The 27,297-nt window shown below is 33.8% G+C and overlaps 1 protein-coding gene across 2 annotated transcripts; it reads left to right on the plus strand.

The window, feature by feature from the left end:
- Positions 1-7,923: 7,923 nt before the first annotated feature.
- LOC126720289 (E3 ubiquitin-protein ligase RGLG4-like) lies at positions 7,924-26,590 on the plus strand. 2 transcript variants are annotated; one of them, XM_050422619.1, is made up of 12 exons: positions 7,924-8,120; positions 8,203-8,462; positions 21,736-21,820; positions 22,330-22,470; positions 22,555-22,668; positions 22,832-22,929; positions 23,024-23,103; positions 23,917-24,022; positions 24,144-24,271; positions 25,272-25,398; positions 25,943-25,999; positions 26,096-26,590. In XM_050422619.1, the coding sequence occupies exons 2-12, from the start codon at positions 8,226-8,228 to the stop codon at positions 26,180-26,182; spliced, it is 1,260 nt and encodes a 419-aa protein (XP_050278576.1). In that variant the 5' UTR covers positions 7,924-8,120; positions 8,203-8,225; the 3' UTR covers positions 26,183-26,590. The 2 variants fall into 2 exon arrangements, with proteins under 2 accessions (XP_050278576.1, XP_050278578.1); XM_050422621.1 differs by having other exon boundaries at positions 7,925-8,120; positions 8,237-8,462.
- The last annotated feature ends 707 nt before the right edge of the window (positions 26,591-27,297 follow it).

Below are 27,297 nucleotides of genomic sequence, written 5' to 3' on the forward strand. Positions count from 1 at the left end.
TTTGAACCAATAAGTTTTATGGGTTTTTGTCACAAATTGAAACGAAGAATGAAAGTGGTAAAACTAACAAAGACAAGGTTCATCTCCTAAAGAAATTTGAGTTAATTTGCTAATTTGTTCCAACTGTTTCAAGATAGTAAGTTAGTAACTATAATTTATTTGTTAATTTTTCAGCTTGATACAACAAGACAACTTTATCAAGTATTCCAGGGTTCCAAACTTCAATATGAACATTGTTGGAATTTGTTATGTGTTAGTTTATTATTAGTTGTTGTTGAGGTACTTTCATTAGCCCACTCACAAAAATACACACACAAGCTCATAAATTATTTTGAGCTCACATAAATATTCCCCATATATATTACCAAAATATTCTCCATATTATTAGGCTCTCATAAATATTCCTACGCAAGCCCATAAATTGCCTTTGGGCCCTCTCACAAATGTTACCCATTATAGCCCACATATTATCCAACTTGGGCTTTCACAAAAATACTCACCATATTGCTACCATATTTAGCCACAAAATTATACCATCTCTATAAAAAGCCCAAAAGCACTTACCTTGTGGGAAAATCCAAAAAGCCCAACAAAACCCTTTCCAAAGCTAGTTGCTACACGGCAACTTTACAAAGCCCGTTGTTACACGGCACCTCTAAAGCCCGCTACGATGCGAAACCTCTAAAACCTATTGCTACATGGCATCTTTACAAAATCCGTTGCTACATGGCACCTCTAAGGCCCATTATGATGTGGCATCTTCAAAACCCGCTACGATACGGCACCTCTAAAGCCAGCTATGATGCGGCACCTCTAAAGCCCGTTACGATACGGCACTTCTACTAAGTCCGTTGCTACACGGCAATATTTTTGCAAAATCCTACAAAGCCCAAATGCTAATTTGACACTATTTTCATAAAACCCAAATGCTAATTTGGCAACTATTTTACAAAGCTCAAATGCTAATTTGACAACCTTTTTACAAAGCTCAAATACTAATTTGACAACTATCTCTAAAAACCCAAATAATAATTTGGCACTATTTTACAAAGCCCAAATGCTAATTTGGCAACTATCTCTAAAAGCCCAAATAATAATTTGGCACCTATTTTACAAAGTCCAAATATTAATTTGACACTTATTTTACGAAGCCCAGATCTATTTTGGCAACTATTTCACAAAACTCAAAATATTATTTCGGCAAAAACAATTACTTTATGCTCAAAACCCAAATACTAATTTGGCATCTATTTTATAAAGTCCGAATATTAATTTGACACTTATTTTACGAAGCCCAAATCTATTTTGGCAATTATATCACAAAGTCCAAAATATTATTTTAGCAAAAACAATTACTTTATGCTCAAAACCCAAATGCTAATTTAGTACTTATTTTCACAAAGCCCAAAATACTATTACTTTATGCTCAAATCCCAAATGCTAATTTGACACTTATTTTTGCAAAGCCCAAATATTATTTTGGCGCTATTTTACAAAGATTAAATGCTATTTTGGCACATACTTACAAAACTCAAATATTATTCTTGACATTTGTTTTACATATATTAAATCCCTCACTCATGGGAAATATAATTATTCATCCCTCAAAGAAATACCTCTCTTACAAGATTTATGAAAGCCTATGTATATCACTCATGGCAAAATTATTCATTTTGAATAAATGACTAAGCCCAAAGAAGCTTAACTACAAAACCCAGCTGGGTCAGCCCAGCTCACACACAAATTCCAGCAGCTGAAGCTCACGTGAGGTGACCAGTCAAATCTCAGCCCAACTAAACATCTGGAGCCCATTCCCATCAAGTCCTAACTTGTCTAATTAGATCAGAAGAGGACACGTGTCCATTAGGGGTTAAACCCTTCCTCCACAAGCTGAAAATCCATTATTTTCTCATGTGACATGAAGCTGAAAGGGATGTAACAAAAAGCTGGGAAGCTTCAGCTAGCTGTCACTTCTTTCTTCTCCAACCCATTCAGTCAAAAACCAAGAGCAACTATGACCAAGCCATTAAAGCTCCTGAAACCACTTGAAATCAATCTATTTTCATACTAAAAACGTGTATTCTTTGGTTCATGGACCAAGCACATGAACTCCAAATGGGGCAACTTAGGGAAATGTGATTTGGAGGACACCAAGGGGATCCCAGCAGAATTCCTAGCATAGGGCTCCAAGGTTGACACCAGGCTTGGGGTGAAGCAACCTACCCTAAGGAACTCTGATTCTAGCAGCAGCATAACCAAGATCATTAGCCTAAAGTATGCTCTAATCCCATCAGCCAAGGTCAATCAGCATTCAATGCTAAGTCAGAATCCCAACTATTATTACCTAAAACAGCAAGAATCTTTTAAAAGTTGAGCTTACTACTATTGGCTAAAATCCCAGGAACGATTCTCTAAGGATTTTTTAAGGATTGAGAAAGATTTAGCAGAGATTATTTGCTAATCACCTCTTTAAAACCTAGATATAAATGGAACTCTCCATTAATGCTTAACCAACACACTAGAAAAGACCAAGATACACTAAGACATACAAAAGGAAATTTTTTCCTTAACCTCTCTGTTTAAACCTTCTCTAAGGTTTGAACAAAGCGCGGAGTTCTTAGTTTCAAGCCTAGAAACTAAGTCCTCAACTCATAGCTCAAAAACACTTCTCATAGCTCCACCCACAAACACTTATCTACCCCCAGCAAAAAGCTCCAGTAGCCTTATTATACTCTCTCACTCATTACTCATACTACTCACAAATGACTCTCTTTACTCATTACTCACTATATATTTACGAGCATGTCTTGGCACCATAATGATCTTGCTGTGCTAGCTGGGATCTCTCTTTCTCCCTTCATCTCACACTAAGTTTTTCTTATTATTTGTCATAATGGAACCCATGATATTTACTTATTCATTTACTATTAATGGTTATGATGTAACTGTTACTGTAGAATTTTTTCCTCATATTGTTGTATTAGAAGACTCCTCTCCAGAGCTAACGGATGATGAGTCTGAAAGTGTAGATATTTTCCTTAATCTGTGAAGTAGCTAACAGTTGGAGGTTTATCTTGTTTTATCTTATTTTACTACTAGACTATTTTTTGCAGAAACACCTTACCGCTGGGTCATTTTCTGAAGAAACATTTTACTGCTGGGTTATTTCCTACAGTATGCTTTTTAACCATGTTGACGTGTTCGCTATAGGGATTGTTTATGGGCTACTTTTGTCAGTTCCAATCTAGGCCCAAGGCATAAAATATGGTGGACTCCTTGAATCTTCATTGATAGCCTTTGGACTATGCATCAAGCCCATCGTTGAGTTTCGGTTTAGATCCCTCAACCCAACATAAATCTCATTTGTCAGAAATGAAACTTTTTTTTCCCCGACAGTTGTCATTATCTATTGCTAATGTGAGTAGATGTGACAATTTTATTTTGTTAAGTTTATATAACAATTTTATTTTATGCAGATGTTATTATCTATTTTTTTATTAGTTTTATAAAAATATTTTAAAGTAAATGATTAAAGCTCAACACAATGGCACTGTATTAATTATTGACCATACAACTACACTCATCCATACATAAATAATACATTATCTACCCAGCCAATTAAATGCTTGAACAGTCACAAACTTGACTATTTTGTTTCTTGAATCACTAACTTTATAACAATAAGTTATAACATTATAACAATAAGTTATTATAACATTATAACAATACAAACACATTTCCCCTAAAAAAAACAATACAAACACATGTAACAAACTCTTTGTATTTCATAATTATTGAATTCTTTAAAATTATATTATATTTATACTATACATGCACACATTCACACATATCATAATTCACACAAATATCATTACAAAAACAAAAAGATAGCGCACATGGTTAGTATTAGACACACACACACACACACACACACAATATATATATTTATAATAAAGAAAGACACACTGTCAACTCACAAACACTTGATCTTTACTTTTAGAGTCAAAGATATCAATATAATCAAATAGAGAGAGAGAGAGAGAGAGAGAGAGAGAGAGAGAGAGAGATGTGATCTGGGCTAGGTTGATGTGCTCAAGGTGCACAAGAATATTTTTAAAGGTAAATTAAACAAGTAAAATAATATTATATACATACATATATATATATATATATATATATATATATATATATATGTATATGTGTGTGTGTGTGTGTGTGTGTATTTTCTTTTTGTTGAAGTTAGGGGTTCATTTGAACCCCCTCGTTGCCATGTAACGCAAGCGCTGTAGGAGAGGACACATGAATTATGTGATTTGCCCAAATAGACTACGGGTCTGTTTGGATACAACTTATTTTTGCTGAAACTGAAAACACTGTAGCAAAATAATTTTTAAATGTGTGAATAGTACCGTGGGACCCATTTTTAATTAAAATTTGGGTAAAAAAAGATGTTTGTGGGTCCCATGAACAGTACACGGGACCCACAAACAGTGCCATTTTAGATCAATATGTGGCCGTCCAAGTGCTAGTGGGTCCCATGCACTGTGCACGGGACCCACTGACAAGTTTGTCCCCCACGTGAAACCAACTTCAGGTAAAAAAAAAAAAAAAAAAAAAAAAGGAGAAAACGTGAAGGAGAAAAACGCAACGTGAATAAGTGCAATCCAAACTGCACCTACATCTATAGAGGAAGCCTTGAGTGGCTACATCTTTGCAATCAGCACAATCTATTACAAAGAATCCTAATAGGATATTTGTGGGGATGACAACATATTAGGCATCTTGAGCCATTTCACATACACCCATAATAATAATAACCCATACTTTAGCATGAAGGTTTGGCACCCTGATGTTTGCTTTTCACCTGTGTCTATAGTATGTTCCAAGTTTGGATTGTTCGCCCATTCAAACAGTATATGACATGAGTTCAAAACATCATAAGATAATTTTGTCCATATCCAAAGCGAGTGTTAGATAGACTCTTGTGTATGTAAGTGCATCCTAAAAATTTTGAAGCTTACATAAAAAGAAGAAGAAGAAAGTATAGGAATATTTTACAATTTAAACCCAACCTCACAAATTTTTTAATTCATAAGTATCCACCAAAAAGATACACCACCAAAGCCAAGTCGATCAAGAGACTCAAGTGATAATCTAGTGATAATATCATTTTATTTTATAGTGTTTCATATATTCCATTTGAATTTTGAATTCTCCTTAAAGAATATAAAAAATCCAAACCAATGACCTCTACCTCTATAGCCTCGTTACCACCAAACAATCTTGACCTCCTTTTATATATTAAATCAAATATGGGAGTTAAATTAAATAAGAGACTTGGATTTGAAATTCAAAGCCATTCTATTATTAAAATAAAAACATAATGGATGTGTTGGATCCCTTCTCTGGCTCCCTACTTTTTGTTAAGCATCCACATTGGTGAAGCCATGAATTTAGCAATATGATTCCACAAAAAGCTACTTTATTTATTTTACCTTCTCATTTTACAAAACACCTAACATCAATAGTTTTATTTTAACTTTTAACACAATAAAATAATATAAGCAATACAGTAAAATAATATTTTTTATTACATATGAGTTATAGTATGAACACGTGAATGAGCTACCGTTGAATAATAATAAAAAGTAGCATGAACACGTGAAAAATAATACAAAAGAGCGAACAATAATACAAAAGAGCGTGAACACATAAATAAAGTATCCATTTGGATTGCACTGTCAGCCCGCAATAGTTGACTTGTCAATTGTGAACAGTGTACCCATGCACTATTCACGGGTCCTACAAATTATACTTTTTAGTAACTTTTTTATTAAAAATAGGTCCCACTGTACTATTTACACATTTAAAAATTATTTCGCTACAGTACTTTCAGTTTCAGTTTTCAGTTTAAAAAAAAATAAACTCAGGGTCTGTTTGGATTGAACTTATTGTTACTGAAACTGAAAACACTATAGCAAAATAATTTTTAAATGTGTAAATAGTATCGTGGGACCCATTTTTAATATTTTTTAATACGTGAACAGTGTATGCATAGTACGTGAACAGTGCATACACTGTTCATAACAGTAAATGCTGTCTCCCAAAGTCAATAAATGCGGAAAAGGTAAAAAAAAAAAGAAAGGAAAATGTAAAACTTTGAAAACACAGACGTCAGATTTAGTGGAATCCAAACGGCCTCTCAATCCAAACATACCCTAATTTTTTTACATATAAGCTACAGTACCGTCCACAGCCCAAAGTAGCTTTCTGTTTCAACACCACCAATAATAATGCTAATACCACCGCGACAAATGAAATGTCACCGTCAATCAAAACATATAGTAGTATTTGTTAATAAAAACTCGCCCCTTAGTTAAGCTCTATATAAACTAAAATACGCATAACGAATAAAACGTGAGACACAAACTACATCAGATTTGGAGAAATGACTAAAGATAAAAAAGCATGGTGAACCGGAAATTATTTCGCCGGAAAAATCATTTTGGTCGAAGATTTTTCGAATCCAAATCCAGATCCAAAAGCCATAGATCCGAACGGCAAGAAGATAACGGAGCTCCGGCTGGAACTCGCCGGATCCGGAACCAGTATCACTTTCTTGGAGCTTCTGGTTACCGAGTCAAGGCCTTGGATCGCCGGATTATGGTCCGCCGAGTAAGCTGGTCTAAGTTTTCCTGTGCCCGCTGTGCCTCCGACGAATTCAACGGCGAGTTATCCGAGTCGACTCGTCCAACTCAGAACGAAGACTCATCGGATCGAGCGAGTTGACACTGCGTATACCGAGTCAACTCGAGTCGGATTACTCGAGTTTGAACTCGCCGGAACCGGAGCATATTGAATTCCTTAACCGGAGTTGATTGAATTTGAAGATGTTGCGTGCCTTCATGGTAGTTGGGTTTCTACTTTTCGTAGCTTTTTAAAATTGCTGATATGCTTTCTCTGGACCATGCGTTGCCCAATCAAATTAACCCATCAGAGGAATTTTTATAAAAAGGATGAGAGATTATAGCGGAACACGTCACTTCTCTTTTATTCTATTAATTGTTAAAAATTGCTGAATTAGTGAGAGTTTAAAAAAAATTTATAGTTTAAAAATTTTAAATAAATGAAAATTTTTCTTTTACTGAACCACGTCACTTGTCACTTTTCTAAGATGAAGACTTTTTATAATTTCTCCAAAACCGAGGACACTATAAAATTAATTCTTACCAAACATGAGGGCTACCTATTATTATACGCTGGGTTATAAATTTTCCTATATACTTTTGTGTGAATTATGGGTCTGTTTGGATTGAACTTATTGTTACTGAAACTGAAAATTGAAAACTGAAAACTGAAAGTACTGTAACAAAATAATTTTTAAATGTGTGAATAATATCGTGAGACCCATTTTTAATATTTTTTTAGTGCGTGAACAGTGATAAACAGTGCTGCTACAGTGCGCTACAGTGCTTATTGTCCCTGAAACATGTGAAGTGAGGAAAAAAAAAAAAAAAAAAAGGAAAAATGCAGCTTGGATTCAGCGGAAAACGCTGAATCCAAACGGCACCTATATTGGACAAAATCTAAGTATAGTATCTTAAATGTTGTTTTTTATGTTCTTCTTTTAAAATTTGACTATTTGATTATATAACTAAAAAATATACTTCTTTTTAATAAGAAAAAATTCATATGACAGAATTTTAAAAAGGAAATCTAAAAAACAATACGTAAATACTGTATTAACTTTTTATAAACATAAAACTCAATATTGTTAATAACAAATTTTACCTGTACCTTAATTTTGAAAAAATTGTGTTTCAAAAACAGGAATATTTTATTAAATAGTTTTATAATATAGCTATTGTACTGTGTAATTTATAAATTATGCACAAGAGCCCATTTTTCCGTATAAACCAGTTTCCTTCCAATATAAAATGGTTATTGATAGGTACTGACAATCTTCAGCACCTTCTTTACACTACACGCTGACAGCTCAAAAGTCTCACTATCGAATTCGATGCCTCTCCTCCGCTTTAAGCAAAGCTCTCCATAGAACAAAGCAACAAAGGGAATCTGATCCGTCTTGTTTTTGTTTTATATTTTATTTTTTAACACAGGTAATGTTTTTTTTTAAATTTTTTTGAATGAACGGTAAAATAGTATTTATTTTTGTGCACTCTTTATATCCATGTTTGGTAGGTTTTACTGAAAGAAGATGAGAAATGGGTGGCAGATTTTCAAAACGTAATAGGAGTTTAAGTAGGCGGAGAAGTGTTGCTAGTTCAGGGGAAGGAAGAACGGGGTCGTCTCATCATCATCATAATCCTGTTGCAGCTGTTATATCCAGACTACCATCAATGACTAGTACCAGTCATGGACCAAATATAGAAGGAGGAGGAAAGTCTTCAGCCAAGAAGAAATATGCTTTCATCCCTGATAATTACCATACCCTTGAAGAGGTTAGTTTCCTTTAATTTGTCTCTTTCTATTAGTCTTTGTGTGAAAGTAATTTACATGGAGTTTTTTGCTAAACAAAAAATTGAAACTATATATGTATGTTAAATGAAGAGTAGATGGTGGTTGTGGTGGTAGTGAAAGTGGTGGTGAGTAAAGGGCAACAAAAAATTGAAGCTAAGAACATATTCATCACTTTTTTTTTTTTTTTTTTTTGGGTCTGTGTTGTTTTCATACCCTTGACCAGGTTAGTTTCCTTTAGTCTCTTTCAAATAGTCTTTGTGTGAAAGTAATTTACATGGAGTTTTGCTAAGCAAAAAATTGAAGCTTAGTATAGGTCCAAAAAAAATTGAAGCTAAGAACATATTCATCACTTATTTTTCTTGGGTTTATCTTGTTTTCAATGGCTATGAAAAATTGGGTTTCATTTATTTTGAAGTAAAGGGCTTAAATTTTTTTTTTTTTGATGGGAAAGGAGTTAATCTTATCTAAATTTGATGGTCGATGACTTTAAAATCCAAAAGTCAATATCTAGTTATCTAGACTCAAATTTTTATTTTTGAATTTTGGTCTAAAATATATTATTATTATTATTATATTATATTTTAATTTATTAATTTTTGTATGGAAGAGAGTGCGAGGGATAATCAATTCAAAATGATGTTTGGGCCCATGTTCTTTATTTTTGCTGGATATTTGGGCCCGTGAAGTTTTCAAATATGAGTATATAAAGCTTGGTACCAAACAATGTTGTTGACTTGGTGGACATTAGTGGTTCTTTGGTTTTCTCAAAAAGTTTGTTTGCTTTATGGATTACAGCTGTTTGCTTCTTTAGTTTATAATGATAATATCAACTTATGCTTCGTTGGAAAACATTTTCTGTAATTTTCTTGTTTAGTGCAGAAGAAAACATTGTCCAACAAAACAAGAGAAATATAAATAACATTTCCTTTTTGTCTACACCTTTTCGTTCTTTTCTGCCACCACCATCCACCCTATAACCTATTGTTATTATCGCCACCATGTCTCTACCGCCACCACTATCTTTGAGGAAACATTAAAATTTTTTTGAGGAAACAAATAATTTTTTTGTTTTTGATAATTCAAGAAGAATAAGAAATATACCAAAATTCAAAACTAAACTAAAAAAAATGTTAAATTGTAGCAGTAGTATTTAGTATTAACAAAAAGGAAAAGTACGCATGAATCATTGAGGGTAGTCCCAAAATGTTGGCTATAGGTTTTGAACTTACGACCGCATAGATTTCATGAGACCTTAGGAAGTATTAGACCAACCCTTTGAGATCAAAATCAACTATTATCATTTTAATAAACCAAATCAAAGTCCATTAGAATGTCTTCTACTATTTTGTTACAAAACCTAGTTTTGATAATATTCTTGGTTGAAAATGTTCATTCCACAGTTGTCTTAGAAACTCAAAGAGTTGGTAGGCTACTAAGTAAATAATTCATTAGGTAGACAAATCCACATTACCCAAATCTCAAATTTCCAAACTTTTTATTTGGATAACCAACCTATCATGCCAAACACATTTTTTAATCAAAGAATATTTTTTGTTAAGAGATTTGTTTTATTTTTTGGATAAAAAGGGGAATTTTTTTGGAAGGGATATAAGTTGTGGGTTTCAGTTAGCTCAACCAGTAAAGTTATATGATCATCGGACGCCACATGTTAGAACTCTATTAAAAAAAAAAAAACATATAAGTTATATGACTGTTTTAATTCTTGAGGTTTTTTGGGACAAAATTTAAATTTTGGAGCGGGCCAATTGAAAAAAATCCAGGGGGGCATGCCCCTTCTGGTCTCTCACTAGTTCTGTCCCTACCATCATTGGTATAACCCACCATTGCTACTACCATCATTAGCACAACCACCACCATAATTCTATGTCAGTATTCCTGCAATTTTTATTACCGTACCACTTATCAATTGTTTCTATTACCATAATTGCATCTATATGAAAATATTAAGATTTTTCGTGTGGTCTAAACGATTAAAAATATTTTTCAGTTATATTAACAATTGAATATATATAGAAGAACAAGTCATTTTCCCACTAAGGAAAAATATTTCTACGGAAAACAAATGGAGCATTTATCTTCTAATTTGATTTCGATAGTCTCTGTCTTTTTGTTTTGTTTTTATGTTTTTAAAAATATTTTGTAAAAATTGTCACTAATATTTTTTTTATTAAATATTCTTCTATTAATAATGAAATAAACAAAAACAATGCCATTTGTTGGGGTATTGTTATAGTTGGACCATCATGGCATAGCAATTTAAATTTACCAAATTTATTTACAAAAGTCACAAATCATGGATTTTTTCAATAAGCTTCAACTCAAATGCGTGTAAATTCTACCATTTTTTTTTATAAGGTAAAATAATAATTTAGGGATAGCTGAATATTTGATAGGCGAGAGTAGATCGTATTAGTGGCATTTGACATATCATAGAACAAGGTTAATTGAGAACAATTTAATTGGTTTTAACTGTTTTGTTCAAAATGGGATTTGACATATTCCCTTAAAAGGTTAGTTTTATCTTAATTTATTTTAAAAAAATTACATTCACTCTAAAATTAATAATGTAAGTTTTCAAATCTATATTCCCCATATCTTTATATTTAAACTTTTTATATGTATGGCCCGATATGATTCTAGATAAAATTGATATAATATAAAATCATTTTAAAATTAAATTAGTTTTGTGTATGATTCAGTTTACACTTAGATTTGAATCAATTTTGTGACTTTGCCAAACACTTCCTTAATATATATGTATATCTTTAGGACAAAACTTTGGAACAAGTCTTAGGTATATTACATTAGGTTCTCTAATTAAATTCAAACACATTGTTGTATTGAAATTAATTATTCTTAGAAAAGAAAAGAAAATATTGTACTATATTTAATTGAGAAGCCTTAATATATTACACTTGATGTACTGTATTGAACTTTTGTCCATATATTTGTACATATTAAGTGTGAGAAGCTAGGAAATGTCCTTGAAATGTTTACATAGAAGACACCAGAAAATATTAGTTAACCTAAAGATCATTAATTAAACTAAAACACCAATTGGTTTTTAGTGTAGGTGGAGATTGAACCCTAAATCTCTTATTTAATCATAAAAAACTTTATCAATTGAGATAACTGTAATCCACAAATTGGTGAGTTACCAATCATCAATAAAGTTGCAAGGATTATGTAATAAAATTTATAAAATCTTTAAGGAATATACTTATTTGATTACTTATTAAAGAAAAAAAAGAAGAAGAAGAATATACTTATTTGACTTATTCAAGCTGTAAAATATTCTACATCCACAACAAGGCACATGATGCCTCGTGGACCACATGGTGTATACTTCAAAATCAAATCATCCATTCATTGGAAAAAGACTGTTAGGTAATGACGTCAACGCGTTTTGTTTTAAATAAAGGAAAGGTCCACTACACTTATCGCTAATATAATTGCATTGCCTGTAGTTAAGACAGTAGGCTTTACTTTGCTTCTCAGTGTTTCCCACCACTTACGCAAAATAATTTGAGTATGAGAGACCCACAAAAAAGAAAAAGAAAAAGTAAGAGATACCGGACAGACAAGTCTCATGACTTGGAGTTTGTCGAGCCTCAATAACTAGCTGTGTCTTGGTATTTTTTATATCCAATCTTTATTCTAAACGGTCCTAAAAATAATAAATGAGTTTCTTATAGACTGGGAGTTTGGGGTCTTGCCTAGAAGCGGGTAGGATTCTATTATGGTCACGCTTTTGTTAAGGAAGCCACACTAATTACACCCTCTACCATTTTTTGGTACCAAAAAAAGAAAAAAAGAAAAAAAGAATTTGAATACGAGACCCACCAAAAAGAACAAGTAACGTGAAACACGTCAATCCTCACTGTCAAATATGTTTTTGACCGGTGTTGTAGTGTACCACAGGCCAGTTTTTATTAAAGTACCAATTGTCACAGTCAAGGCATTCTTAATTTCTCAAAATAATTAGTCCCCACCCATAGCACGAAAAAATTTGAATTAAAATATTTACGTATAACAATATGATACATATTTAGAAATTATGTAAAGAGAAATTTTAGTAGAATTTGATTAGTTTTAAGTTTTTTTGGGTAAATTCCAATAAACTATCCAAAGGTTTGAGCTAATACCAATTAAGTCCAAGACTTATAAAGAATAACCAATTTGGTCATTAAAAGACAATTGTGTCACTGACTCCGTTTAGCACCATTGCTTTATTTGAGGGAAGTACACTAATTAGAACAGTCTATATACATAATTACATAACTTAACCAAAATTTTTGATTGATTGTCAAGTCTAATTGAGAAAGGAATACAAGGCTTCCTTGGCTTTCTCTGCATTTATGTAATTTTGGGAGGAGAGAGATATAAAATAGGAGCAAAAATACATATTTAGCCTAATTTTTAATAGAAGTGAGTTACTAAACCCTAATTGAGCTAATCTCAAACATGTAAAATGCCAAATTTCAAACCACAGGTAGGCAACCTAAATTTCGGTCAAACCACAAATGGATAAGTTGTAATTAGTCCTATATATTTAGAATGATAATGTTGAAAAATGTGAGTTTTCCAAAAACCTACATGGCAAGTTGGCAAAATTTTAGAAGAAATGAACAAAAAGTTATATATATATATATATATATATATATATATAGAGAGAGAGAGAGAGAGAGAGAGAGAGAGAGAGAGAGAGAGAGAGAGAGAGAGAGAGAGAGAGAGAGAGAGAGTTTAAGGTCTTAGCCTATTAAGAGAAGAGTTGTTGAACTAACAATTTGGGGAGTCGGAATAAGTCGAGTTCTCAATTTATTTTTATGGGAAAATTATATAAACTCGAGAAATGATCTCCCTAAATGTTGTGATAAGCACAACATAAACAAATACATCTGTTTTGCCTTTACACTGTTGGTTTAGGTTATGATGTTTTTTAGTTTTGGGTGAATCGGATTACTTAATGACAAAATAGAGATTTCATTGATAAGCCAAGTGCAAGTTAGGAACATTATCGCTTAAACCATCTTAGGTTCATCCACAAGATTTAGGGTCACTTAATGGTAAACTAGGGATTTCATTGTTTATGCAAAGCCAAAAATAGGGTCACTCAAGAGCAGAATAGGAGTTTTATGTTTTTGTTACACATATTCACCTTATATATAATTATTATTTTGAGGTGCAGTATATTGTAGTATATTCCTAAATTTGATTGTAGATAATTTTTTTCCCTTTAGAAATTAAACAATTTATAAAAGTAATATCTATTTCTCTATTTTTACAAATATATAATTGTGGGGGTAACAAACCGGAAAACCCATGTCAATATCTACATTAGGCTAGGGGCCCAGTCCAAGGAAAAACCTCTCCTCGGCCATGGGAAGAACCCTCCTCAGCCATGGATGTAGCCGAGGACAAAGGGAGCAGCTTACTACTGGGAGTGATACTCCGGGTCATTCCATGGAATATAGTAAGTACTAAGGCAAAAAAGGACAACGGAAAGAAGGGAAATATCTAAGGGAAAACTGTCATTATTGCATTCAGTACTCCGTACCTGACATAGCCATGCTTCTCTGCCTTTACAACCACTCCTAGCAACTTTGGGAATGGGCAGATGGGATAAGTAAGAGCACTACGAATCTAAAAATCTAGAGGAGGGAAATGAGGTATAAAAAGGATGGAATGGGAGACAACTGGGGGGCACTTTGGAACCCCTATCACTCAACGCGAACTGGAAAAGGCTTCTTGGATTGTGCCAAGGATCAATTTTCCTTGATAAACTCAGTTCATCTTAGCTTGATCGTGACAAACACCATATTAACTGTCATACGTGCACTAAAGCCTAGCTCTTCGACCCACTCTCTACAAATTTATTGTACTGGGTTCACTAGTCTAAGATCCCGTATATCTTGGGCTTGGACTAAAAAACGTGACTCTACAATTGACGCCGTCTGTGAGAAGAGCTTGTGCGTTAACGAATGCAACAGTTAATCATGATGGGATCAAGCTCTTATCAGCAAGAGTCTCTCGAGAAGACCATTTTGGCGGTGGTGCAAGCTAAGCGAAAGCTTCCCCATTATTTCCAATAACACACAGTTGTTGTCATAACTCAGCTTCTGCTTAGGTCTACACTTCGAAGTACTGATTACGTGGGAAGGATTGCTAAATGGGGCGCAGTTCTAGGGGCTTCTGACGCCAAGTATGTGCCCCGTGCACTTGTCAAGGGGCTAGTTTTTGCGGGTCTAGTAGCCCAGTTCGTTGAATTCCCTTTGGAAAAAGAAGTTGAGGGCCAAAGCAGGATCTTTTGAAGCGGTTAAATAGAACCTTAGCTATGTCGCGTCCTTGGACCTCTTGCTTTGGAGAAGTTAACACGCATCAGGATTTTTTGAAGCGGTTAAACAGAACCTTAGCTATGTCGGGTCCTCGGACCTCTTGCTTTGGGGAAATTAACACGCACCAGGATTTTTTGGAGCGGTTAAACAGAACCTTAGCTATGTCGAGTCCTCGGACCTCACACTGACAACTTTCTAAATGACTAAGCTGGACTTGATCATGCCTCGGTCCTCGGACTCAAGCCTATGGGGAAACTAGTTACTTCAAGAAGAATCTAAGTACTAGACAAAACTAAGGTTGTGGAAACTAACACGCACTGGCAATTTTCTAAGTGTTTAAACTAAATTCAATCATGCCTTGGTCCTTAGACCAGACACTTAAGGGAAGCCAATGCTATAAACATCATCGTAAATGTTGAAAAGTACCTTAGTACCCGGTGATCCCCTCGGAATGTTTACTTTAAATTACATGTCCTTTGGCGGTTGCGCTATTCGCAATGTAGAGCATGCGGTTATCTTCCTGATTAGCCCTATATAGTTAACTTATTTAAAGTTAGCGGTCGTGTGCCCGTCAATTTTGGTAAATTTAGGGTGACAACTCTTTACCATCAACGGTATCAATTTTAAATACTATTTGAAAGAAAAGATGCCAACACCCATTCATAAAACAATTTTTGCAGAAAAGGAAAGGTTCGCAAAGTAAAATAAAGTTATCTTTTTATTAGATAAAGAAGAAGTACATTGTACATAAAAGGGCTTAGACAAGCCTGTTTCAAAAGCTAACTATAGAAAGCAGTCCATGGGAACGATAAATCCACAACCTTGCTCCAGCAGCAATCGAGCAAGTGTGGATGGTACCGGCGATGGGAGAGAAGAAGAAGCAGAGACGCTAAATCCACAATCTTGCTCCAGCAGCAATCGAGCAAGTATGGATGGTATCGGCGATGTGAGAAAAGAAGTAGAGACGCTAAATTCACAATCTTGCTCCAGCAGCAATCGAGCAAGTATGGATGGTACCGGCAATGGGAGAGAAGAAGAAGCAGAGACGCCAAATCCACAATTTTGCTCTAGCAGCAATCGAGCAAGTATTGCTCTAGCAGCAATCGAGCAAGTATGGATGGTACTGGCGATGAGAAATCCAAATTTGCACACGCGTGACACACGGCGCTGGATGAAATCCAAATTTTGTCGCATCAAAAATCTGATGCGACCTTCACTTGCTTTGGATTTTGGCTGAAGGAAGAGAGACTTCTTTCTTGTCCGGTCGAAGGGGAGAAATATCTTTGGCCTCTACTTTCATTGCATTAACTGTGTCATTCTGAATCTTGGTGATGCCTATGGCTTCTGAAGAGGGCTTGGGACGTTCACCCTCACCCTTATCCTTGATCATTTCATTCCCTAAGTCTCAATCACCTTGGTAGGGCCCTTGGGAACATTTGAAGAGTTAAGAGCTTGAGACTCCCGCAGGACTCAAGGATCTGCGAATGAAGAAGAACAACCCCCCCACGTGTCTTATATAGGAGGTAAACCTGGTGACAATCAATTCGCCCAAATCTCCAAGAAAGAATTACAAGCGAGATAAATCTTGCTCAATTTCCAAAGCAGCCTTCAGCCGTTGGATTCGCATCACCTTGTAAAAAGACTTTAATGAAAGCGCGTCTCGTGTATCGAAACGGCAGGAACGCGACTTGGATAAATTAAAAGAATGTTTCACAACCAGGCACAGTGTAAAATGGGCGCGAAAGGACAATTATCACATCGAGATCCTCCTTTCCTCCCATGGGGAAGAAAAGAAGAATCTCGAGGGGTTATTGTGGGGGGTAACAAACCGGGAAACTCATGTCAATATCTACATTGGGCCAGGGGCCTAGTCCAAGGAAGAACCCCTCCTCGGCCATGGATGTAGCCGAGGACAAAGGGAGCAGCCTACTACTGGGAGTGACACTCCGGGTCATTCCATGGAATATGGTAAGTACTAAGGCAGAAAAGGACAACGGGAAGAAGGGAAATATCTAAGGAAAAACTGCCATTATTGCATTCAGTGCTCCGTACCTGACATAGTCATGCCTCTCTGCCTTTACAACCACTCCCAACAACTTTGGGGATGGGCAGATGGGACAAGTAAGAGCGCTACGAATCTAAAAATCTAGAGGAGGGAAATGGGGTATAAAAAGGATGGAATGGGAGACAACTGGGGGGGACTTTGGAACCCCTAACACTCAACGCGAACTGGAAAAGGCTTCTCGGATTTTGCCGAGGACCAATTTTCCTTGATAAACTTAGTTCATCTCAGCTTGATCGTGACAAACACCATATTAACTGTTATACGTGCACTAAAGCCTGGCTCTTCAACCCACCTCTACAAATTTTTTGTATTGGGTTCATTGGTCCAAGATCCCATATATCTTGGGCTTGGGCTGAAAAACGTGACCCTACAATAATTTATCATATTTGGTATTTTTGATTTACTCAAATAATTGACAGACACAATGACACCTTCAAATAAATAAACAGGTAGATTGTGTTTTTTGATATAAATTCAAATTCTCACTTCCAAACTAACAAGGATTAACTCAAAAAAAAAAAAAAAAAAAGAATCAAACCAAAGATATAAAAAGGGAAAGAGAGAATTTGTGATGGGGAACTCAAAAAATGTAACACTAAAATGTATCAATTGAAAGTAGAGATATTAAAAAAACATAAAAATTTGTCAAATTAAAGTAGAGTTGCAAGAAAGAATCAAAAATCTAAAGAGAGAGATAGCATAATCACCTTTTTTTTGGGGAGAAAATATGAGAGAGAATAGTAAATTTATAGAATAAAATATAATGAGAATAATATTCAAAATAAAAGGTAAGAGTTATAAATACAAAATTATCCAAGTCATGTTATGTAATAGAATCATATTATATCATTATAGAGTTATGTTAACAGGTGCCCTTAGGGTAACTGTTAATAAATCATTTTAGGAAATTTTTGATTTCACTTTCATGGAAAATATAAAAAACCGTAAAAAAAATTAATTGATTTTTTCTTTTCTTATAAAAATTTTAAAATTTTTTTAAACCAATGTCTTTAGGGCATCCATTAATTTTCCCATCATTATATATCATACTTTTAATAATATAGAATCACATCTAATAATCAAAGGAAAAAAAATAACAGTTTTATTTATTTTTAGTTTATACTCACCAAAAAAAAAAAAAAAAAAAAAAAATCATATTCCACTATTGTATTCATTTTCATATGCTAATGTAGTATTCAAGGCCAAGGTGAAGGGTCCAATTCTGCTCCCGCTTAAAGAACCATATGTCATTTTCATCAACTTTAAGAGATAGAGATAATAATAATTAAGATAACAACTTTATTTAGTTTTAGTTTATACTAACCTGAATTGGATTGAATTGAGCTTGAATGGATTGAAGTGGACTAAACTAGATCGTAATGGACTGAAGTGGGAGCTTATTATCTTTATCTCGAAGTTGATGAAAATAATGTATGGTTCTCTAAGTAGAAGCAGAACTGGACCCTTTAACCTGTCCTTAAATACTACTTAGCATAAAAATACGAATACGGTAGTGAAATAGAAATTTTTTTTTTCAGTATAAACTAAAAATGAATAAATATAAATAAATAGTGTCTCCACTCAAGTTGCTTGTATTACATGTAATTTCTATTGTAAGTTACATTTAGGTTCAAGAATATGTAAAGTTATGGTAGTAAAAAGTGATGGTCCTATCAGAATCATTAAGTTTCAATTAGTTTTGAGATTGTGTAAATGCATAATACATTATTGCATACATTAATATATATATATATATATATATATATATTAAAAAGGATAGAAAGAAAATTATGATATGCCTGGTGATATAGCTATATATATATATATATATAAAAATACATTCTTATCAAGTCCTATTTTTCAAAAAATTTGATGATGTAGCACAAAATGTAATGACTTATAATGTATTTCTTTAATTAATTAACTTATCCTTTCATAAACTTTATTGGGGTTAGGCTTTCTGTCAGCCATGTCTTCTATGCCTTGTAAAAAGAGGAGTCTTGTATAGCGGACATGAGTATGCGACAAAAGAATCCTTGTACTGTTTATAGAAAAGCTCATTTTAATTAATTATTTAAAATTATAAATAATAATATGTTTTTTAGCTAGTATTTGTTGAGAATTCCAGTTTTCTTTTCTATAATGTTCTCTTTAGGATTGTGACATTCTCCATAGAGGGTAGCTCAATTGGTTGGGCTCCCACCCCCCTCCCCCTCCCCCTCCCCCTCCCACAAAACAAAAACTAAGGTCTTTTGGTTAAGGTCATGTATCTGGGGTTTACTAGGCAAGGTTGGGTACACTTAGTGGCCCTGCCTTAAAGAGGTTTCTCGTCATTAGAAAAAAAGGATCTCTATTGATGTGCTATGCGAAAGCGACAAAAAGCAGAACATGTCTACTTTAAGAGAAAAAAAAAAAAAAAAAAACGGCCTTTGCTTCAAGAATATAAACTCAAACCCACGAGGGTTCCTTGAGTCCATAATGAGAGAGAGTTTGGAATCCACCTGAAAATAGAGAGAAAAAAGTTTGAATTTTTATTAATTAAATAATTTAAATAAAAACAAAAACGTTTACAGACTTGGAGACTGATTTAAAGGCTCTATAAAACTTAACAACAAGAAAATATATTTTAAAATAAATCCTAATTAATACCTAAACATAATAGGAGCCTAATTTGGTTTTAAAAGCACCTAAGAATAAAGAAATAATAACCCTAAACCTAAAATAACAAAAATTACATAAAAATACCAAAATTAATGAATTACAAAAAATAAATTATAGATTCTAAAATCTTCCGCTCCAAATAAACAAATACTTTGAATGGTTTAGTAACTTAATATGATTTTGAAACTTGTATCCTTCATATAGTGTAGCATAAAATTTCTTCTCCTTTGCCTTCAATTTATTTGCAACATCAATTAACAAAAAGTTGATGATAAAATCAAAATTTTCTACTACAAGAAAATCAACCGATTGTGTAGTCATCTTTAGCCAATCAACCGAAACCTAGGCACTATGGGTTATGGACTCATCCTCATATTTGACCTCAATTGAATCTTCCACAATATTCTCAATAATTACCATCTTTTGATTTTCACCATTATTCACAATCAACTCAATCTTCTTTTCTTTGACATCTTCATCAAACTTTTGAAAAGTTAGATTTTCAACATTCAATTCAGCAAATTGTTGCAAGTTTTGATCTTTTTCATTCACTTCAAAATTTTCTTTAAAAATTGGCTGCATCTTGTCAACCCTCAAACCCTTTTCTTTACTTGACACATGGATTTGGATGTGATAATATTGGTTTTGTGGTTGACCTTTCATGTTTTCAACATATTCCTTTTCATATGAATATACAGATCTATAATTAACACTTGTATAATCTAGTATATTATAATAATCTTGCGGAAACCATAAATCAACTAACATCTTTTTCATTCTTTTCCAAAAGCGAAATGGATGCTTACCTCGACGCTTTTTATCGATTTGAATGTCTTACCACAATTCCTCTACTTTATCGTTCAATATATTAAATGCAAGCTCTACTCTTTTTTCATCACAAATCTTCCAAAAGTTAAAACATTCTTCCAAATCAAGAAGCCAATCAATAAATTCCAACTTGCTCATCATCCCATCAAAGAATGAAATATTCTTGTATTTAGGAGTGTGTTTTTGAGTATATTGATTGGAGTTGCATGGGATTATTTCCTAGCGAGAGGGGTAGCGACTGCTGGCTGTAGTTTGCATAATACTTGTTGGGCATCTTGCTGAAGTTGAATGAATTCCTTTCTAAGAACTTATGCTTTAACATTTCGGTTACTAGAATTGCTGCTGTCATGTTTAGTAGCCATCAGACCAGGGTAAGGACCAGACTTTGATACCAATTGATGCAGGGTGCGAAAGTGACATTTCTTGAGTACACAAGGAGAGAAAGTCTAGAATCCACTAGAAAATGGAGAAAACAAAGTCTGAACTTTTATTGATTGAATAATTGTTAAAAAACATGTTTATAGACTTGGAGGCCAATTTAAAGGCTTTGTAAAACTTAACAGGCAAGAAAATATAACTTCAAAATAAATCCTAATTAATACTGAAACATAATAAGAACCTAATTTGACCTAAAAAGCATTAAAAGCACCTAAAAATAAGGAAATAATAACCCTAAACCTAAAATAACGAAAATTACATTAAAAAAAAACCAAAATTAATGAATTACAAAAATTAGTAGATTTTTTCTTACATCACCTATAGGATTGTTGGATTGCATTCGACATTTTGGCTTAGAAATCAAAAAGAAAATAGAGAAAAAATAGATGTCCCTCTATTGTTGTGTAATCTTTAATCTTTAATAAGCATTGAGGAAATTTTTTTCATTGTCCACTCATTAGTTGGTTGTAATGTAGTTTTGACACGCAGATTATAATCTTAAGCAAAGTCATTTCCTATATTTCTTATACAAAAGCCTGCCAAACCACGTGTAACACAAGGCCTTAATTTACATTTAAGGAACATCTTACAGAAGGTTAACTGTAATACAGTGTTCTGGAGTTCTTGGTTGATCTTTATGGATCAGCAGTCATACTCAATGGTCTAGTTTCTACCCAACTATGGCTAGTAACAGAGTGCTAAATTTTAGTAACCATGGATGACAGTTTGTATATTTCCCATTCATTAAATCATCAGATTTTTTGAATTTTTATAATCTGAGAGTTTAGAAATTATTGGCAACAATATGCATGCCACAGAATAACATTGCAAAATCATCTGATACTTAATGTATGTAGAACCTTTAACATGAAGATGAATTTTTGAATCGGCTGTCTTTTCTAATAGGTTACTGCAGCATTGAGAACGGCAGGTCTAGAATCATCAAATCTTATCGTTGGAATTGATTTCACTAAAAGCAATGAATGGACAGGTTTGTGGAAGTAGATATGCACACTCTACAGTTTCATTCATTATCGTATGAGTTATTCGTGGGGCAGAAATTGAGGTCCCCTGGTTAATATTTGTCTTTACAAGACCCTGGGGTTTAATCTGACTTAATTTGAAAAAAAAAAAAAAAAGATTATGTTCCTTATTATCTTCTTGAATAGTTTTTTCTCAACCTTAAGGGATATGCATTATTAGACTTGACACTAGATAGTTTTGGTGTAGAAGGTATTTTAGTGAAGGTCACTGCATCTCTAGCAGGCCCTCTGTAACATGTAATCAGTTGTTTGTCCCTCCTCCCTGTACTTTATTAACATGCGTTTTCTACTTACGATGCCACTGCCTGTCCAGTCTGGGTATAATGCAATGATCACATAGTCAAGAATCTAAAGTGGAGCAATGCATCAGTTTTGTCTGTGGTATTATTTATTTGTCAAAATGGTTTGCATTTGGTTGTGTATCTGGGAAGCCAATGCATCATTTTTGTTATTGAAGGCAAAACCTCATTCAACAACCGAAGCCTACATGCCATTGGAGATACACCTAATCCATATGAGAAGGCAATCTCTATCATTGGGAAGACTTTATCCCCTTTCGATGAAGACAACTTAATTCCTTGTTTTGGTTTTGGTGACGGTATGTCTAGTCCCCTAAAGTTGAATATCTGGGCGAGTTTCTCTCATTTTTTCATATAATCACTGGATCTATTTTCTGTTATAGCGACAACTCACGATCAGGAAGTGTTTAGTTTTCACAATGATCATACACCTTGCCATGGTTTTGAAGAAGTTTTGTCCTGCTACAAAAAAATAGTTCCTAACTTGCGACTTGCAGGTTGGTTTTTTATTCCCTTTAGTTGAAATCTGGTATTTTCACTAATTGGCAATTACTTTCCACTACCAAAACCATGGAATTTTATTGTTTAACATCATTCTATAATATTTTTCTTTTTCTCAAAAGTTGTGGCTTTTCATTGATTTGTGTAATTGTGTTTAAGGGCCAACTTCTTATGCTCCGGTAGTTGAGGCTGCTATTGACATTGTAGAGAAAAGTGGTGGACAGTACCATGTACTGGTTCTCATTGCTGATGGCCAGGTTAAATTCAAAGTCATCTTTCAAAATCTCTTGAACTGACAGTGTTGCATGCACACAATCTTTCTTATTTCAAGCAATGTCTTCTATTGTGAAGGTTACAAGAAGCGTCAATACAAGTGAGAAAGAACTAAGTCCACAAGAAGAACAGACAATCAAATCAATTGTCAATGCGAGGTGACCTTGCAGATTGATGATTTAAATTTCTCCTTTTAGGCCTCTGTTAAATCACCCCCCACCCGCCCGTGCCTTTTGATCTTATAATTTATCTTTAATTTTCAATAATTACATTATGAACTATTTTGCTATCCATTTTCTGTGTCATTCTTGAAAAAGCTAGAGTAGGCTTTCTTCTGTTCAATAATAAGAAAAAAATACTGGAGATTGTTGTCAATGAAAAAAATTACTGGATGATGAATTCAAATCCATAAGGGAAAAAAAATGAACACACTGATAGTGGTACCATTAGATATGGTATGAATCTGTTGTAATGCTTAATTTTTCTGTTTGACAATTGGTTATTCTGAAGAATGTATGACAAATAAGGTACATGTGCAGCAGTTTAGTGTTGGTCATTTTAGTTTGTAGGTTGTGATGGGCAAGGTCTGTTCAATAGTTTATGTGCCTCACTGACTGATAAATTTTTTTACTGACAAGAGAGAAGAAAAGAGGATTTTTTTTTTTTTTTTTGCCTTGTAGAACCATGTTTCTGCCTTGTGGGCTATTACTGTTATCAACTGTTTCCAAAACATGTTTGACATCACTCTCAACGCAAGTCCTAAGATTAAGATTAAAAAATTTGCTATGTATAGATTTCGTCTCCTTTATTTTCAGTAAATGTTGTGCAATAATTTACAAGGACTGAGAAATAAGTGAATATGGTGGAGCCACTGACGTCAAGGTGTCAACAAACAGACATTAAAGAAAATTGCTAAAGTAAAAGCAGTAGTGTTGAATTAAACAAATTTACCTTTAAATTTTAACTTCCAGTTCATATCCACTCTCAATTGTTCTTGTCGGAGTTGGTGATGGACCCTGGGAAGACATGAAGAACTTTGATGACAAGATCCCTACACGTGAATTTGATAATTTTCAGGTATCGCAGTACTAGCACACAATTAGCTTTGAATGCCATATAAGTTCTCTGTATCGTTCCATATAAGTTGAATATAATTCAACGTGCATTGACTTTTAATATATGTCTTCTTTGTTTGTAGTTTGTTAACTTCACTGCAATTATGTCTAAAAATGTATCGTCCTCAGAGAAAGAAACAGCTTTTGCTCTAGCTGCCCTAATGGAGATCCCCATCCAGTACCAAGCAGCAAGGGAATTTGGCATACTTGGGTAGGATTGCTTATCCATCTTTTTCATTTTATAGTTTTCTAATATTTGGTGAAAACTTGATGGTACTTATCTGAAATTAGAGCTTTGCTGCACAATGGAGGTAATTGGACAACCAATAATTTATGAATAAAACTTAAAAGTATTTAAGTTCCCCTTTATATTCTACATTCGCATTAGCCAAGAAGTCATATAGATGAATTTAATTATTTTTGGAAAAGAGATAAAACTGTTTGTATTGCATTGACCAATGCATGTATGTGGAAGAATTTAATTGAAAAACTTAAATAACACCATTAAAGTAACTATATTTAAGTTTTGCCAATAATTTAAATGAGGATTTAAGATATAGTCTAAGATGCGCAAGTACAGGTATGGGTATGATATGGGATATGGCAATTCTTGAAAAAATTGGATACCATATAATGGGTATATGTGTATTATTTACTTATTAAATATATTTTATTTATATATATTTTAAATATATTGTTAGGCATTTATTTTTTCTAAATTATTAAGCATATATTAATTTAAAAACAATAATGAATAATAAAGTAAATCAATAGCCATTAAATGTTGTTTAAAATACAGACCAAGCTCTAAAAGAGTAAATAAAAGACAACTAGATAATTTTATACAAAAAAAAAAAAAAAAGACAACTAGATAATTGTCCATTATTGAAACGATTATAAAAAAAAAATATAAATAAAAATTCTTACAAGTTTGAGTTATCTCTCACTATCAAGGGGGTTGGGTTACAACAGTATGCAAGCAGTATCACGAGCGTGTTGGTACTTTTTCTTAAAAAAAAAAAAAAAACTGAGTACGTATCTTAGAAGTATCTATTATGATATGTATCAGAAACAAGTACCTGAGCAGAAATGGGGTATCCTTGCATCCTAGCTTATAGTATCAATTGTAGATAAAACATAAATGTGATGTTATTGAACTTAAACTAGCTTGTGAATGCTTTCTAATCTGCATTTTCTCTATTGGACAAAAGACGTGCGACAGGAAGAGCAAAGAAAATTGTTCCACGCCCTCCTCCAGTTCCGTACAGTCGTCCTCAAATGCCAACTCCTCAGCCAAGCAGCCTTCCATCAACGGAGGCAGATGAACGAAACCAGGCGGTATAATTATAGTGTGTTTTGCATTAAACATGAGTATATTGCCTGTTTATATATCATTGCAATGAACATGGCCAGACTAGGTGGCCAAAAAATTATGAAATGATTAGAAATAAGACTGAACAAAATGCTTGGTTTGCTGCCCTAGTCAAATCCTGCTCACTTTTCAAACATTTGGAGTCACTAATTCCGTACAATTTCTATGTGACAAATGGTATGATGGTCTACAATAAGTCTCATGATAAAAAAAGAAAAAAAGAAAAAAAAAAGAAAAAGAAAAATTTATATCAGATGGCAAGTTGTGTTTGGTGTATAGTAACAAAGGTGTCAGTATTGGGGACACAATAATCTGTTAACTTAATGCAAGGTCTCTTATAGTGTAAATTATTTTTCTGGTCCATAAAGCAGGCTTAGGAGATACTTTCTCGTCTTACAGGGTCATGTTAACTTGTTGAATCTTGTTTCTGGTCTGCACGAGTATTGCTTTGCTTACTGGATTTTATCAGTTTGGGAACACTAATTTATTTTCTACCCAATTTGCATACAGGTTTGCCCTATTTGTTTAACGAATGCAAAGGACTTGGCCTTTGGCTGTGGGCACCTGGTGAGCTAAACTCATTGATATTTTCATATTTTGCCTTTGTCCTCTCCGTCGTTTAGGTGGTATTGTAATTATTTTGAGTAAATTATTTCATTGCAGACTTGTCAGGACTGTGGAGCTAGATTGAGTAACTGTCCAATATGTCGTCAACCGATCAGAAACCGTCTCAGGGTGTTCACGGGGTGATGTAGAAGAAAGATTGTCTAACTGTCTGATATGCCGTCAACCTATCAAAAATCATCTCCCCCATCCAAACAAAAATCAAGTGTACATTAGACTGCACATATCTAGGCGTTCTATCAAGAAAAATTATTCAATATTTTGGAAGTAGTGTTTCTGTCTTCTGACATAATTTCATTATATGTTAATTAGTAAAATCCACTATTATGTGAGAGGAGAGAGCGTTATTTCATGAGTATTGAATAATTTCCCATGTCAGAGCTTGTTTGGATTTGGATTTGGATTTGGATTTGGATTTGGGACCCTAGATCCTATCTGTAAAGTTTCTGTTTCATACCTTGATGTGTGGCAGTATCCATTTGTAATGTTAAGTTGTTAACTATGATATTTCATGTTCCTCTTTATCGTTTCCAAGATCCAGCCTTGTGATTATGCAACCAGGATCTTACCCAAGACATACCGTCATTGTCCGGGACATACTATTATCCAAATTTGGGCAGCTATTAACGTTACTAGCCGTAGATGCACGCGATGAGAATTAAGATTTTAATTGACTTCATTGTCGCAGCTGCCCTTTCAACATCTGTCAAACCTGTTTACAAATTCCATTCATTTTAAACTCAGATTAAAGGACTAAAAACAAAATTTCAAATTGAATTATATGGTGTAAGTTGTGTGTAATATTGTGACTCTGTATGATTACGATCCCATGATTCAACTTGGTATCCCATACTAGCACTACTTCACAAACAATTCTAATATAATTTTGAATGATTTCTGTTGTGCAAGATAGTGTTGGTGTTGAGAAACAGAGAGGGTATACGTTTTTGCCAAAAATCGAAAGAAACCTTATAGAACCCTCTATATCACATCACATGTTTGACCACATAATGATGAAGGCGGCCAGAAAACGAAGCCTAGCAATTTCTAATATTGAAAGAGAAAGTACGATTAACAAACTGAGATCCGAGTCGCTGTTTGTTTTACATATATTGCACGTTGCACCAGAGTTTAATGAAGAACGACACTACACTGTTTCTGTATTAAAAAGAAAAGATCTCCTGAGTTAGTGACTCTTATGCATTAACGACATCGTTTGGTTAAGTGGGGAGGACACATTT

Source organism: Quercus robur, chromosome 4 (assembly GCF_932294415.1).
Source record: "Quercus robur chromosome 4, dhQueRobu3.1, whole genome shotgun sequence".
In the NCBI taxonomy this organism is placed as follows: Eukaryota; Viridiplantae; Streptophyta; class Magnoliopsida; order Fagales; family Fagaceae; genus Quercus; species Quercus robur.

Excerpts from the sequence above, each read along its gene's own strand:
- LOC126720289 (XM_050422619.1), top strand. The coding sequence starts at position 8,226 with ATGGGTGGCAGATTTTCAAAACGTAATAGGAGTTTAAGTAGGCGGAGA. Across the intron at positions 8,463-21,735 it reads ATTACCATACCCTTGAAGAG|GTTACTGCAGCATTGAGAAC; the intron begins GTTAGTTTCCTT and ends CTTTTCTAATAG. Across the intron at positions 24,272-25,271 it reads AGGGAATTTGGCATACTTGG|ACGTGCGACAGGAAGAGCAA; the intron begins GTAGGATTGCTT and ends ATTGGACAAAAG.